The 15,568-nt window shown below is 38.2% G+C and overlaps 2 protein-coding genes across 2 annotated transcripts; both read left to right on the top strand.

Moving 5' to 3' along the window:
• Positions 1 to 9,880: 9,880 nt before the first annotated feature.
• On the top strand, positions 9,881 to 12,241 carry LOC137739352 (pentatricopeptide repeat-containing protein At3g03580-like). Its single transcript, XM_068478912.1, has one exon. The coding sequence runs from the start codon at positions 9,881 to 9,883 to the stop codon at positions 12,239 to 12,241; it is 2,361 nt and encodes a 786-aa protein (XP_068335013.1).
• A 1,094-nt stretch (positions 12,242 to 13,335) lies between these two features.
• LOC137739349 (probable mitochondrial saccharopine dehydrogenase-like oxidoreductase At5g39410) lies at positions 13,336 to 15,472 on the top strand. Its single transcript, XM_068478908.1, has 2 exons — positions 13,336 to 14,051; positions 14,618 to 15,472. Exons 1-2 carry the CDS (start codon positions 13,371 to 13,373, stop codon positions 15,305 to 15,307), a joined length of 1,371 nt encoding a protein of 456 aa, XP_068335009.1. The 5' UTR covers positions 13,336 to 13,370; the 3' UTR covers positions 15,308 to 15,472.
• The last annotated feature ends 96 nt before the right edge of the window (positions 15,473 to 15,568 follow it).

Raw genomic sequence — 15,568 nt, forward strand, 5'->3', positions numbered from 1 at the left:
AGTACAATTACATCAGTTATTCATATATTTGGTAAATTAAAAGACTATCTGAACATAATCATCCTATACTTTACAACGAAACCCAAAGAACAAATTGATGAGCCTCCTCAAATGAGTTCTACTACTGTTTAACAAGGATTTTGAGACTGTGCGGTTGCAGCACTTTTTCATGCATGTGACAAATTGAAAGAGCATATTGCATGGGTTAACTTAACTTGTAAGTTATACCATAGTGGAACATGCCACTTAGTAGTTCGTAACCAATTTATTCTTTTATCTTTTTGTGTAAATATCATTGTATAAACAAAATAAAAAAAGGAATTATTATTGGCATTCCAAAATTCTCATTTTTCATTTTTCACTCCATACTTTTTATATTTAGAAATAAAAATACGCTTGTGAGAAATCTAAAATGAGATTTTTGAAATGTCAATAAGAGTTCTAACAAAAAATTGTAGTTCCTAAACTCTACTAATTCAGGCTTTGGGCACATCTTCCTAAATTCTATTTCTCGGTTTCGAGCTTATGAAATTAAAAATTAAAAATAACTTTGTTGAAACTAACAAAACGGCATAAACCTTCGTATTCTCTCACATTATTTCACCTGAATCAGACATTGCTCCCTCGTCGAAAAATAGACAAGATTCAATATAACTTTATATCGAGCGGTTTCACTTCTACATATACTATTCTTTTAATCATCAAGAATCCATAATTATTTACCTTTAATTTTGCTATTAAAAAGTAAAGAATATCCCCTCTTCCATATTCTATTATCGGGTATCATTGTCAAAACGGCCCCGAAAAGGTCAATCAAGGAGAGCTACTTCCCTGTCTTTCTTCTTTGTCAATGAATGAGGTGACTGATGATCAGTTAATCACCAAAAATGCATATTGTGTGAGTTTGAATTTTATCGGTGACTAATTTAACATACAATCTAATAAAATTTATCGTTTGACAAAATTTTTTATTTATTTTTATATTAAGAATAAAGAGTAAGTTAATATTTAAAATAATTTTAGTATGAACCTATGATTAGCACTCAAAAAATTTAATCGAGTACTCATCGTAAAAGTATTTTTCTTTCAAAATATGTAAAGTTTGGAGTGCACAATTAAATTTTCGAAGTACCAATAAAGACAACAATTGTGCAAGGATGTAAAACTGAGGATGTGTAAAAGGGTCTTTTATATATCAGGTGACATCTTTATTGAGGGACAACTTGTAAGATCAAAACAAATATAGTCGGTGGAATAGATTGATTACAGTACCAAAAGTAACCACTAACTAACTTGAAGAAGACATCTCTTGGAAACTAAGGATCTTCTGTAGCTTTCCTCAACTGGATGCAATTGCTCAGTGAATGGGATCTGAGTATTCATTTGTATGCGTGATTGAGAGCGCAGAGACCCCGTGTTTTATACTGCATACGACGATGAATGATAAGGACTCAAGCCTAATCAATCCAACCTTCACCGAGAAAGCCTAGCATTCACATCCATTATAAGTGGTCCAAACTATCATGACTGTTTTAGCTGAAATCCTTATTATACAAATTCCTTATCAACTTACAACCTTAGTTAATTCCAACCTCTTATATCCTCACGTCTCCAAACTAAAGATGATCGAGTGTTCAACTCTCTTTAGAGCTTACACAACTTTAAATAAAAATAATATTAGAGCAAATTGAGATAAACTCATATAAAGATACACACAATCCATATTATGATTCATAAAGCATTTCAGTTCATATCATATAGAATTGTCCTCCATGAGTTCTGATAGTTTTGAATTTTTTTTAATAATCGATTGGCATTCATCCATATTTACTAGGAAAGTTGTAACGTTATAGTTTGAGCATCACCTAATTCGTTGGCAAATTCCACAGAGATATCCAAAGATAGTTTGTCCAAAAGAGCATCTCTTTGTGGATTTTGTTGTAGGCAAAGATAGCCTTGAAAAAGACGGGGGATGCAAGGAAAAGACAGTCATGCAAGGGACGGATTGCAAGGAAGAGATTGGCTTAAGCTTTCAAATTCATTTTGTTGTTTATTATTTAAAGGGAGTTTTAACGAAAAACCTACGATATTGTTCACTTTAACGAAAAACTACATTTTTACATTAAAAAGTCAAACTTAACACTATTCACTTTACCCTTTATTTTGTTCTTATCGTTAAAACTCAAAATTTTCAAATTTTTTTCATTAATTTTCCTTTATTTAAATTGGTACTGATCGCGAAGTTTTATCATAAAATCAGCTTACACTATAAAATGCTGACATAACACATATTAGAAGACTTGTATAACACGTAACACATATTAATTGAAAAGTCAAAATTCTTGTCAGCACATGCTTTCGAACTCCATTAGTTGAAACGACCACTGTAGGAAAAGGTTAATGAAGATGAAGGTGACGGGACGTCCACATCTATAGCCACGGGGGGGTTTTGTCAAAAAATACATTTATTTAAGTGGTACTTGCACACACCCTTTAAAGTTTGTGGAAGTTAAAACAGGACTGGCCCCTGCTCTCAGTTTCCCAACCATACACACCCCCTTAAAGTTTGTGCAAATTCCTCATCATATTAAAACAGGACTGGCCTCTGCTTTCAGCTCCCCCCCCCCCCCTCTCTCTCTCCCAAAAAAAAAAAAGGGCAAAAACCAAAAAAAAATTATGAATTAACATAAGAAGTTATGTACGGCCTTAGTTAATTCCAACCTCTTATATCCTCACGTCTCCAAACTAAAGATGATCAAGTGTTCAACTCTCTTTAGAACTTACACAACTATAAATAAAAATAATAATATTAGAGCAAATTAAGATAAACTCATATAAAGATACACACAATCCATATTATGATTCATAAAGCATTTCAGTTCATATCATATAGAATTGTCCTCCATGAGTTCTGATAGTTTTGAATTTTTTTTTAATAATCGATTGTCATTCATCCATATTTACTAGGAAAGTTCTAACGTTATAGTTTGAGCATCACCTAATTCGTTGGCAAATTCCACAGAGAAATCCAAAGATAGTTCGTCCAAAAAAGCATCTCTTTGTGGATTTTGTTGTTGACAAAGATAGCCTTGAAAAATATGGGGGATGCAAGGAAAAGACAGTCATGTAAGGAAGAGATTGGCTTAAGCTTTCAAATTCATTTTGTTGTTTATTATTTAGATTGGTACTGATCTTGTGTAATTAAAGTTTTACCATAAAATCAGCTTACAATACAAATTGCGGATATAACGCATATTAGGAGACATGTGTAGCACGTAACACATATTAATTGAAAAGGCAAAATCCTTGTGAGCACATGCTTCCGAATTCCATTAGTTGAAAATTTGAAATAGGTCCAATTTTATAGATTACCCTTTGAAATATGTCCAATTTTTAATGATTTTTGACTTTTGAAATAGATCGAATTTTTAATTACTTTGATCCATTTCACAAAACCTCTTGTTGAAACGACCACTGTAGGAAAAGGTTAACGAAGATGAAGGTGACGGGACGTCCACATCTCTAGCCAGGGGGGGTATTTGTCAAAAAATACATTTATTTAAGTGGTACTGGCACACACACCCTTTAAAGTTTGTGCAAGTTCCTCATCAAATTAAAACAGGACTAGCCTCTGCTCTCAGTTTCCCACCCATACACACCCCTTAAAGTTTGTGCAAATTCCTCGTCAAATTAAAACAGGACTGGCCTCTGCTCTCAGTTTCCCACCCATACACACCCCTTAAAATTACGGATTAACATAAGAAGTTATGTACGGCGAAACTTCAGTTAACTCTCCACGGATTCCAACTGGGTTAGTACATTTTCTTTTGCTTTTCTTTTCTCTACTTCCTTAATTGGTTTTAGTATATTTCCCCACACCATGTATACTCCTCCCTCCAACGTCCCCCGCACAAAGTGAGATAGTTGCGGTGGCGGGCTCGACCATATTTATATTCGGCGTCTTCAAAGCCGATCGCGGCATCTTCATGGAGCACTTGTGTACTGAGCCATGATTGTCATTGGTATTTAGACGGAGAGAAGATAGAAAGAGGTCTCCATTGAGTTTATTTTTTTAGTTGTTTACTTTTTTTTTGTAAATTTTAAAAATTTTAATTGGTAGACAAGAAGTAGCTAGCCACTTTAGTTATCACTGTGAGGGTAGTGAGGATGCGATGATATGAACGCCAAAGGAATTCATCAATAGCTAGGAGAAATTAGACTGGGGATGAATCATGCATGCATGGCAGGGAATCTTTGTTGTTAAGATTTAGGGTATATTTGATATAAGTCCAATTTTTTCAACCAATAGTAGGAATAGTTCAGTTTTTTAAATTAAGTCAAAACTCCTTAAATTTAAGATTGTTATTGTCAATAATTATCTCTTTAATGATAATATTCACTATCCAAATTAAATTTCTTCCTAATTTTCTCTTTAATGATTCCACTTTTCTTTTTTTTTTTTTTTGGTTATTTCTTGTCCTTCTTAGTGCTCTAGACCCCATTTATAGAATTTGTTTATTTATTTATTTTTATAATCAACTTATCTCACAGGTTAATTTTATTTATTTATCTATGTGACAAATTCTTTTTATGATCAAGTTGTATCACATATTAATGTGTCTTTCTTGTAGACGTATTATTTTTTGTACCTTTTAGTTAGATTTTATATATCGTTATAGGTATACTATAAGGGAACTTTTATGAAACTTACAACACTGTTTATGAAACTTAACAGTACTACACTGTTTGTAAACTTTTACGTGCGTTGGGCATACATGTTTATATTTTATGTTATTAGATGATTTTTGGTTAAAATGCAAAGTTTTGAAGCCATTTTTATTAATTTAGCTATAATATAAATTCATATATTTGTTATTTAAGTTAGGGTGGTATGTTGAGCAGATAGATTTATAGTAGCATATTATTTATTTGTTAGAAGGTATTAATTAGATTTATTGGAATTAAAAGATGCATGAAATTAGAAGATTTGAATTTATCTCTAATATCTTTATATATATATATATATATATATATATATATATATATATAATGAGAATAAAAATAAATAAATGTGAAAAAAGATAATACTGAACTTAACCTATAACCATATATAGAAGGTCATGGAAGCATAGCCTCCACCAACTAACAATCATTACCATCTCCATCATGCTAGCACCTCCAAACCCAAACACCAACTCCACCTACAACTGAAGTCACCAACATCAAGAAGAAGGTCATGGAGGTTGCTAAAATGATACAGACTATCATGATGTAGCCACCACCATCTTCATCGCTCATAAAGAAGAACTGGAAGCTTTACGAGCTGAGAATTGGCGTATGAGAAAATCACATGAGCAGAAACAAGCTCCTTAAAACCCTATCTGAATTCTTAACCCTCTCATTTCTTAGAAGATTGCCCTCCTAATGTAATTTCAATTTGGGTCTATTTTGGATTCAATTCAATACCAGTTTGATCATTGGGTTCCATATTGTATAATCTATGTTTGAAATTTAGATTTTGAGGGAACTAATATTAATGTTGACCATGATATACCCAATGGTGGGTTTTGAATATAATCTATATTTGAAAATTAATTATAATGGATGTGACATTTTCAATAAGTTGGGTACTTGTTTGGAATGTTTAAAAGGATTGAGACCAATCTGGAATCACTTGTTAATTAGTGCTCGTAAATTAATAAAGTACAAAGTGATTAGCAACATATGGGATTCAATGAAATTCATCCACTTACTAATCTAATTTTCTTTCAAGCAGCATAAAGGAGGTTAGTGGTCTCCACGAATGTATTTTCTTTCTCTTCGCCATGCTAGGCATGCTCCTACAAGTTAAATGTGCAACCTTGCAGACGTCTCCATTTGACATAGACTACATCATTGTTTTGATGTTAATTGCAGATTTATTTGCTTATGCTGGGACATTGGCGATTCTCAAGATACAACAAGCTTCCCACAATTCAGATATCTATGAATTGATGAACAGAATCAGCCTTTTGAGTGGAACTTTTGCTTTGATTCTACTAACGATCATCCTAGTTCCAACTTTTGGGTGGTTTACTTTGGCATGCTGGGCCATATACTTTGTGACAAGTGTGATTAAGTCCTACTCAACCTTGAAAAGACTTTGCACAAGTACAACAATTGTAACTGACATTCTCCATTATATCATTCGCAAAATGAAAGAGCTAAACATGAGATTGAACGGCACAGAAGAATCCCAATCCCAAAACCAAAATGGAATAGCTATAGCTTAATTAATTTTATGAAAGAGCGAGTTGTAGGTGTTGATAAGGGTGGTTAGTTTAAGATGTTTCGCTGCTCTTACCTTTATCTTATGCAAATTTGAATTTGTTTTATTTGAATACCTGATATAATCTTGTAGTTGAACTATGACTGTTGTGGTTCTTATGTATAAAGCCTTGTAAAACGAAGTTTCATACTTCCGTTCTTTTATTGAAAAAGAAAAAACAGAGCATAAAAAATGTAAAGAAAAAGTGTGGTCTACAAGAACAGTAGTTAACTTATCAACGATTATAATCTGAACATAACTTGTTTTCCTTTGTCCTTTTCGTGAGGGTTTCTTTCAGTTTGATCGATCTGAGGTACTCATTTCTAACATTGGTTTGCACCATGAGTAGGGATTCTTATGTCACATTGCGTACGAAAATTACAACACTACGTGCGTGTGTATGCATGGAATGGAATTGTTACCTTTTTCTGTCAACTGGCTCAATGACTCAGAGGCAACTCATCCACTCGCTTGCTTCCTTTTGAGCTTCCCATACATAAGGTACCGTTTGGTACGTGGAATGGGACGGAACGGAGTGGGACGAGGCGTTTCGTCCCATGTTTGGTGCGCCTAAAACGGGTGGAATGCGTTGTTCCACAGGATGAGTTTTGGGTGAATTTTTGTTCCACCTCACCCCCCTGGAACGACTCGTTCCACATCCGTGGAACACAAATAGCCGATTCTATATCCATGCAAATCTTCAAAACCCTTCCTCTCCCATGGTTACTTGCATCGATACTCAGACCAACCAACTTTCTCGGGATCGCAACAGGTCCAGTTCCGACAAAGACCGTTACCAATTCATGAACTTCTGCCGCCGTAGCTTCTCCGATCAAGTTTCCTGCGCACCCATTTGCCAGAACCGCACAAAAACCACTCAGATGTGCAGAATCGTGGAGGATCTCGACCCAGATGAAGATCTATGGCTCATAATGCAGGACAAAGTGTTGGAACCCCCAGTCCTACATCGGACAGAGGGAGAAGAGAAGAGTGCTTTAAATAGAAATACCCCTCTCTAATTAACACCGAGGCCTTTTGTGATAAAACCCCACACCTGAAGATTGTGCAGGTGGTTAAGTGGGGACAGTATCGGTGTTGTTGGAGTGGGCCCTCGGCCCGTCGACCTGAAAATTTTCACATGGTATCAGAGCTAGGGGACGGGCCCGTACTGCCACGTGATTGGGTGGGTCCCCATTGGCCCCGCGTGATTGTCCACGTAGGCCAAAGATGCCACGTGTTTGGGTGGGTCCCCATTGGCCCCGCGTGATTGGGTGAGTCCCGACATGGCTCCACGTGGTTGCCGATGTGTGGAAATTCACGTGTGACCCATAAGTGGGGTCTCACGTGCGGGGGAGTGTTGGAACCCCCAGTCCCACATCGGACAGAGGGAGAAGAGAAGAGTGCTTTAAATAGAAATACCCATCTCTAATTAACACGGAGGCCTTTTGTGATAAAACCCCACACCTGAGGATTGTGCAGGTGGTTAAGTGGGGACAATATCGGTGTTGTTGGAGTGGGCCCTCGGCCCGTCGACCTGAAAATTTCCACACAAAGCTCGCTCAGATATTGATGATGAACCTATCTTGTCAAATTACTATCACTCGCTGACTCGAGAGGTACCCACTTGGTTTTTCCCATCGATTTGTTCAAAATCCGTCTGAAAGATTTCTTATCTGTTCTGTCATGCGCATACCAAACATACACGGAACCTCTGTCTCGTCCCGTCTACGTACCAAATAGTACCTAAAAGATCTGTCTCTCTCTCAGGCTCTAAGCTATAGTTCACACAGATGACCATAAGTCTTGTTCTTTATCGTCATTTTCATCAACTCCATTTACTATACATTCATTACCTATCCAATCCCGTGCTCTCTATTATTACAAATACAGCACTACCCTATTCTGTACTTCTTTAAAATATTTTTCTCTGCGATCATGGAAAAACAAAGCGCCCTGGTAAACTCCTTGTTAGTCGCGGCAAGTCTCTCATTTTGTTTGCAAATGAAAACCCAAAACGGATACTACTCATCCCTCCAACGTCCCCTGCAATAAGTGGGATTCAATGAATTTCATCCACTTACTATCTAATTTTCTTTCTAGTAGCACAAGGGAGGATAATGGTCTCCACAAATCCATTTTCTTTCTCCTCACCATGCTAGGCTTGCTCCTACAAGTTAAATGTGTAACCTTGCAGGCGTCCCCATTTGACATAGACTACGTCATTGTTTTGATGTAAATTACCGATTTATTCGCTTATGCAGGGACATTGGCAATTGTCAAGATACTGCAAGCTTCCCACAATTCAGATCTCTATGAATTGATGAACAGAGTCAACCTCTTGTGTGGAACTTTTGCCTTGATTCTACTAACGATCATATTAGTTCCATCTTTTGGGTGGTTTGCTCTTGCATGTTGGGCCACACGCTTTGTGACAACGGTGATTAAGTCCTATCCAACCTTGAAAAGACTTTGTACAAGTAGAACAATTGCAAGTGACATACTTCGTTATGTCATTCACAAACTAAATAAGCTAAACATGACATTGAATGGCATGGAAGAATCCCAATCCCAAAACCAAAATGGGATAGATTAATTAATGGGTAAATTTCGTGTTTAATTGCAACTCCCACACAAAATCTTAAAATTGTACATCCTTGTATAACAAATTAAGATTTCATTGTAGTATCATACATTCGTCAATTTTTCGGTCAATATCTTTGTTATATGCCTACGTGGCATCACAAGGCCCACTCTATCACCTATATGGACTACCCAAATTAAAAAATCAGAAGAAAAATTTTCTTTTGGAAATTCATTCAAATCATATATATATATATATATATATATATATATCGCTATTAATTAATGAAACCCTCTTTGTCAACCAAAAGAGAGTGAAAAGATAACTTAGTCTTCTATTACAAAAAAAAAAAAAAATGATGGTCAATAATGTAATTTCACAAGTCCAAATTTACTATTTTTTATTAAAGCCTCACCTATAGATGATGTTAAAATATCTCTAATACTTAAAATTAAAAAAAAAAAAAAAACCAAAAGCAAAAACCTCTCCTTCTCTCTCTCTCCCTCCCTCTCTCCTTCTCATTTTCTAAAAAAAGGTGTTCATATACACAAAGTGTGTAAGCAAATGTTAGTATATATATAAAGTATGATATTTATTGACATATTATTACAAAATAAATGGATGCAGGTATAGTTTCTATTTTTGAATGAATATATGATTAGTCACATCATAAAGCATAAGAAGTTACCATTTTTATTAACAATTCATGAAGTTAGGAACTTATTCTCAATAATGCCACTTTCTACTGAAATACCCAATACACATGGTTTGCATATTTAAAATTATATTGCTATCACCATAAATAAAAAATTAATTAATGTATTCGACAAAAAGTTAAATAAAATTGCCATATTTAACAGAATTTATAAGTAAATTATGATGAAAACTAAGAAGAGGAACCAAAGTTCAAACAAACCGATCTGCTTAGTTTAGAGAGAGATAGAGAGAGAGAGGTATCAAAATGCTTGCTCTCTCACCAATCGCTTACAGTCATGAATCGTATTAAATCCGGGTTCGGATCATTGCCCTCCAAAACCCAGATTAGATTTCTCTGCACATCGATTCTCGACGACCCACGCCCTCAATCTCCATTTCTGTCAGAAAAGCTCGCTTCTTTCTTGGACAATTGTTCAGACGCTTTTTCACTGAGAAAACTCCACGCGCGCATTTTCGCTCACGGCCTCGGAAACAATATATTTCTCGGCTGCAAGCTCCTGAATTGCTACGCAAAGTTCGACCTTTTATCAGATTCCAGATGGGTTTTCGACAGAATCGTCAACGGGAATCTGTCTCTCTGGAATGCAATCCTTGTTGGGTATTTCAGAGCCGGTCAATTTGACGAAGTTCTTCGGCGGTACGTAGATTTGAGGCGGTGGAATATCGGGTTGGATAGCGGTGCCATTACGTTTGCTTTGAAAAGTTGTATCGAGTTGGGGTATTTGGGATTTGGACGAGGGATTCATGGGGATGCTCTGAAGTCTGGGTTTTGTTCAAATGGATTTGTGGGTTCGTCGCTCATCGGGTTGCATTCTAGATGTGGGTTTGTTGATGAAGCAGCTAAAGTGTTCGATGAAATTACTGAGAGAGATATTGTTGTCTACACTTCGATTATTACTGGTTATGCTCAGAGTGGCGATCAACACGCTTGCGAGGCTTTTGGGTTTGCACGCCGTATGCAGAGGCAAGGATTGCATCCAAATCGGGTCACTCTTGTTAGCTTACTTCAGGCAGCGTCGCAGTTAGAGACACTGAAAGAAGGACGTTCGGTCCATGGCTATGCTATTAGAAGAGGAATTGGTGGTTCGGATGAAGTATTCGAAACAAGTCTCGTGGACATGTATAACAAATGTGGATCCCCTAGAAGGGCAGCCTGCATTTTTGGCGAAATGGATAGAAAGACTATTGGTTCTTGGAATGTGATGATTGCTGGTTGTCTTAAAATGGAACAGCCCTTGGAGGCTTTCCGCCTTTTCTGTCAAGTGATGGAAGAACATTTTGTCCCGGATTTGATAACTTTGTCCAATGGGATTCTGTCTTGTGCTTGCTTGAATTATTTGCGTCCAGGAAAGAGTATCCACGGTTACATTATTGGAGCTGGTATTCAGCTTGATCTATTGGCAGCCACCGCTCTGGTCGATCTATACTCCAAATCAAACAAGTTGATCCAGTCCAGGCAACTATTTGATAGAATGGAGAAAAAGGATGCTATATCTTATGATGTGATGATGACGGGCTATCTCCACAATAATTATGCCAGCGAAGCTGTGGACATCTTTGTCCAAATGATTGGAGAAGGTATTAAACCAAACCTAGGTTCCTTGTTGAGTGTAATTTCTGCTACTTCTGAGCTGAAAGGCATAAGAAAAGGCAAGTGCATCCACGGTCTTGTATTAAGACACGGGTTTGACTTGAATACTGAAGTTATGAATCAAATTATCTACATGTACGCAAAATGTGGTTGTTTAGACCATGCGAGGCAAATCTTTAACAAGGTGAGATATCGGGATTTGGTCTCATGGACTTCAATGATGATGGGTTATGTTTACCACGGCCATGCCGATGAAGCCGTAACATTGTTTCGATCGATGCAAATTGAGCTGGCGCAACATGATTTAGTTACTCTGATAACTTTGCTTCAGGCAATTTGTCAGCTTGGAAGTCTGAGTTTTGCAAAAGAAGTCCACTGTCACTTGTATCGAGCTGATATAAACAACGATATATCTCTCACCAATTCTTTAATCACGACTTATTCCAAGTGTGGGAAATTAAATATGGCTGCTAATCTATTTGAGCATGCAGTTGAACGGTGTCCGACATCATGGAACACGATGATCCTTGCATATGGGGTGCACGGGAAATGCAAGGAGGCCCTAACGCTCTTTGAACAGATGAAAAGTGAGAAGGTTGTCCCTGATGAAGTAACCTTTACATCAGTTCTCACCGCTTGCAGCCATTCCGGTATGGTAAACGAGGGCCTACGAGTTTTCAAGTCCATGGTTGAGGAACATTCCATAATCCCACGTGAAGAACACTATGGTTGTATGGTCGATTTACTAAGCCGAGCAGGATTGCTTGAAGAAGCATATAATCTGATCAAATCCATGCCATCAGATCTTACTGCTTCTCCACTGAAAACCCTGCTTGCCGCTTGTAAAGTACACGGAAATACGGAGATGGGTGAGGTTTTGGGAAGGCGGCTCTTGGACTTAGATCCCGAGAACTCAAGCGCGATCGCCCTGGTGTCAAATTTGTATGCAGAAGGTGGAAAGTGGAACGAAGTAGTCGGAATAAGAAACACCGCAAAACAGAGAGGTCTTAAAAGAACTCCAGGTTATAGTCTGATACAGACTTGATAGATAAACAGGTGTTCGAGATGTGAAATTCTCCTCCCTTCCACTTCAATTTTGATTCCTTCAATTTCACATAAGATTATGTTTCTTGTACCCTACGTAATGGAAGATGTTTTCCTTTACCAACTAAACCTAACCACTCCTAGAGCTAAATTGTAGCCAAGAAAAGATTGAGACAATGGAAAAAGAAAATAAATATTTGGTTTGTCTTACAAGTTGCTCATTGTTCCACAGTGACATGCTAGGCAGTAAGAATGATGGGTCAGGCTGCCGGATTAGGTGACATGTTAGATCACTTAATACCAATAAGTATGTGAACCTATTATGACTTTCGACGCATCATTCGTATTGCTAATACTTCATGCTTCCATGCACTTTCTCTCAACTACACAATGACTTTTTGGTGGAGGGAGAATCTTACTTACGTCTGATCACATGATATGTTCAATCACTCAATATCATTACTTCAATAGACACTATTTGACTACTTCTCAAGGAGTATTTTTTTCATTCCTGACACATACACAAGTTATTCATCGGATATACAAAATAAAAAGATTGCGTGCATGTCAACTTCTAATGAACAGCCGGCCCTTGGGGACAGTAAGGCATCTGATTATGTGCGTGTTATAGTAAACTAAAGATCTTTATCTAGCTAGCTTAATGGGGGAATTTTGTAAAAGCAACTCGAAGAATTGCTCAGATCCCAGTAAGGCTTTTTTAGGTCGTGTTACAAATGCACTAGCTAAAAGTTGAGTGAAATTTCATCTTTTGAAATATCAATTTTCTGATGAATACGAGTAGAGATTTAACATTTTCTAACATGAATGTAAGAATGACTTATTCAATTACTAACACGCGAAATAGAAATTCCAGGACACGATCTCAATAGTTACGCATGTTCAATGAATAGTTGCAACGTATTGAAATAATAAATCATCCGTCTCATAAACACTTATAACTCGGTGAATCGGTGAGTATTTACTGTAAATTCGGGGTATGGGTGAAAGGTGACCGATGACGTGGCCACTCGACACTAGATTTTTCCGGCGGACATAACTGTACAAGATAACCAAATCTGACATCAGTATATAAAGCTCCAGTCAACTTTCACTCTCATTCAAATCCAATCATGCCGGAACTTCAACCCCAAACCACCGCCAGCCCTCCTTCCTACGATCTCATAATCCTCGGCGCCTCCGGCTTCACCGGCAAGTACGTCGTCAGAGAAGCTCTGAAATTTCTGAACACGCCCGCCTCCCCTCTCAAGTCTCTAGCTTTAGCCGGTCGCAACCCAACCAAACTAACCCAAACCCTCAAATGGGCAGCCCACCCGAACTCACCACCGTCCATCCCCATCATCACCGCCGACACCACCGATCCACCGTCTCTCCACCGCCTCTGCACCCAAACCACCCTGATCCTCAATTGCGTCGGCCCCTTCCGTCTCTACGGTGATCCCGTCGTCGCTGCCTGCGCCGAAACCGGCTGCGACTACTTGGATATATGCGGGGAGCCTGAGTTTATGGAGAGGATGGAGGCGCAGTACCATGGCAAGGCGGCGGAGACCGGTTCGTTGGTGGTTTCGGCATGTGGTTTCGACTCTGTTCCGGCGGAGTTTGGGTTGATGTTCAATTCGAGGCAGTGGGTCGACCCGGCTGTGCCGAACCGGGTTGAGGCTTATGTGAGCTTGGAGTCGGAGAAGAGGATTGTTGGGAATTTAGGGACGTACGAATCGGCGGTGCTGGGTGTGGCAAATGCCGATAAGTTGCAGGAGCTCCGGCGGTCCAGACCCAGAAGAGCTAGGCCTGCGGTAATTGTTAATCAAATAAATCTGAGATTTTTAAACCTTTTATGTTCGTAGTTGGAAGTTTATAATTTGAATTTACTGCTTTGATAATTAGAATTTACTGTTCATATTATTGCTGGAATAATGTAGGGGAAGAACACAAATAAAATGTCGAATCTTGGTGCAAATGTTGTCTTAATTTAGGTCCTGCTATTGGCAAAAAGTAGAAACCGATACGAATTTTAAGTTTGTGTTTTGGGTCGCATGTTCCTTTCAATGTCTCGGTTTGCTCAGTTAGCAAATACATCAATGAATCGAATTCGCAGTTTTGTACCTTACTCCACTATCCTGGAGCCCTTAGTGGTCCTTATTGGTTTCGTAGTTCAGGGGATTCGTTGTTCATCAATTTATTTTTCTGGGTTTAGAGTCTCACTCATGAATTCCAAATGTTTGGATGCTAATAGACATTGGGAAGTGTAGGATTTTCAATTCGAGTAATTCATTTCGATTTTTGGGTTGATGGTGCATGTGTACATTACTGGGTCAGGGCAGCTCAATTGGTTGATCTTGAATTTCTTTATTGGTTGCAGATTCCTGGTCCTCCTCCTAAAGGACCAACCATAGAACATCAGAAAGATATTGGCCTTTGGGCTGTGAAGCTACCTTCAGCAGATGCTATCGTTGTACGTAGAACACTTGGATTTCTGACTGAAAACCCCCACGGGCTTCCTGGGAGGAACGAGAGTTCTGAGCACATTGAGAAAAGAGAAGCCTTCTGGTCAACAGTGAAGCCAGCTCATTTCGGGGTGAAGATAGGGACCAAGTCACTGTTGGGCATTTTGCGTATCATGACGGTCGGAATCTTTATTGGGCTCTTGGGTAGATTCTCCTTTGGGAGGTGGCTTCTTCTGAAATTTCCCTCATTTTTCAGTGTTGGATGGTTCAGGAAGAAGGGTCCCTCCGAGGATGAGGTGAGAAGCGCTTCGTTTAAGATGTGGTTTGTTGGACATGGTTTCAGCGACAGCAGTCTTGTTTCGCAGGGAAGCAGAAAACCTAACATGGAAATAATAACAAGAGTGATGGGGCCTGAGATTGGTTATTTGACCACCCCGATAATTCTACTTCAGTGTGCTCTGATTGTTCTGAGCGACCGCGACAACCTTCCAAAGGGAGGAGTTCTCCCAGCTGGCATTGTGTTTGGCCCAACTGGTCTTCAGGAAAGGCTCCAAGAGAACGGGATTTCTTTCGATGTCATTTCGAAGAAAGCTCTTTCTGGTTAACTGGTACAGCAGTCCGACAAAATAAATCTCTAGTTGGAAGTACCCTTTAAACAATAACATGCGGTAAACCAGAAGTTGTTTTTGCTTTTTCATTATGTTTTGATATACCTTATAACAGTAGTTACAAATATTGTGAGATTATGGCTTGATCTGCATCTGATTTGTCTCAACTGAATGCATCTTTGCTCTAATCTGATCTCAGAAATGAAGGTTTAACATGGTAGTACCTGAAACTTCTTCCATGTGTCGATGAGAGCAGCG

The sequence above is a fragment of the Pyrus communis genome, chromosome 7 (genome assembly GCF_963583255.1).
Source record: "Pyrus communis chromosome 7, drPyrComm1.1, whole genome shotgun sequence".
In the NCBI taxonomy this organism is placed as follows: domain Eukaryota; kingdom Viridiplantae; phylum Streptophyta; class Magnoliopsida; order Rosales; family Rosaceae; genus Pyrus; species Pyrus communis.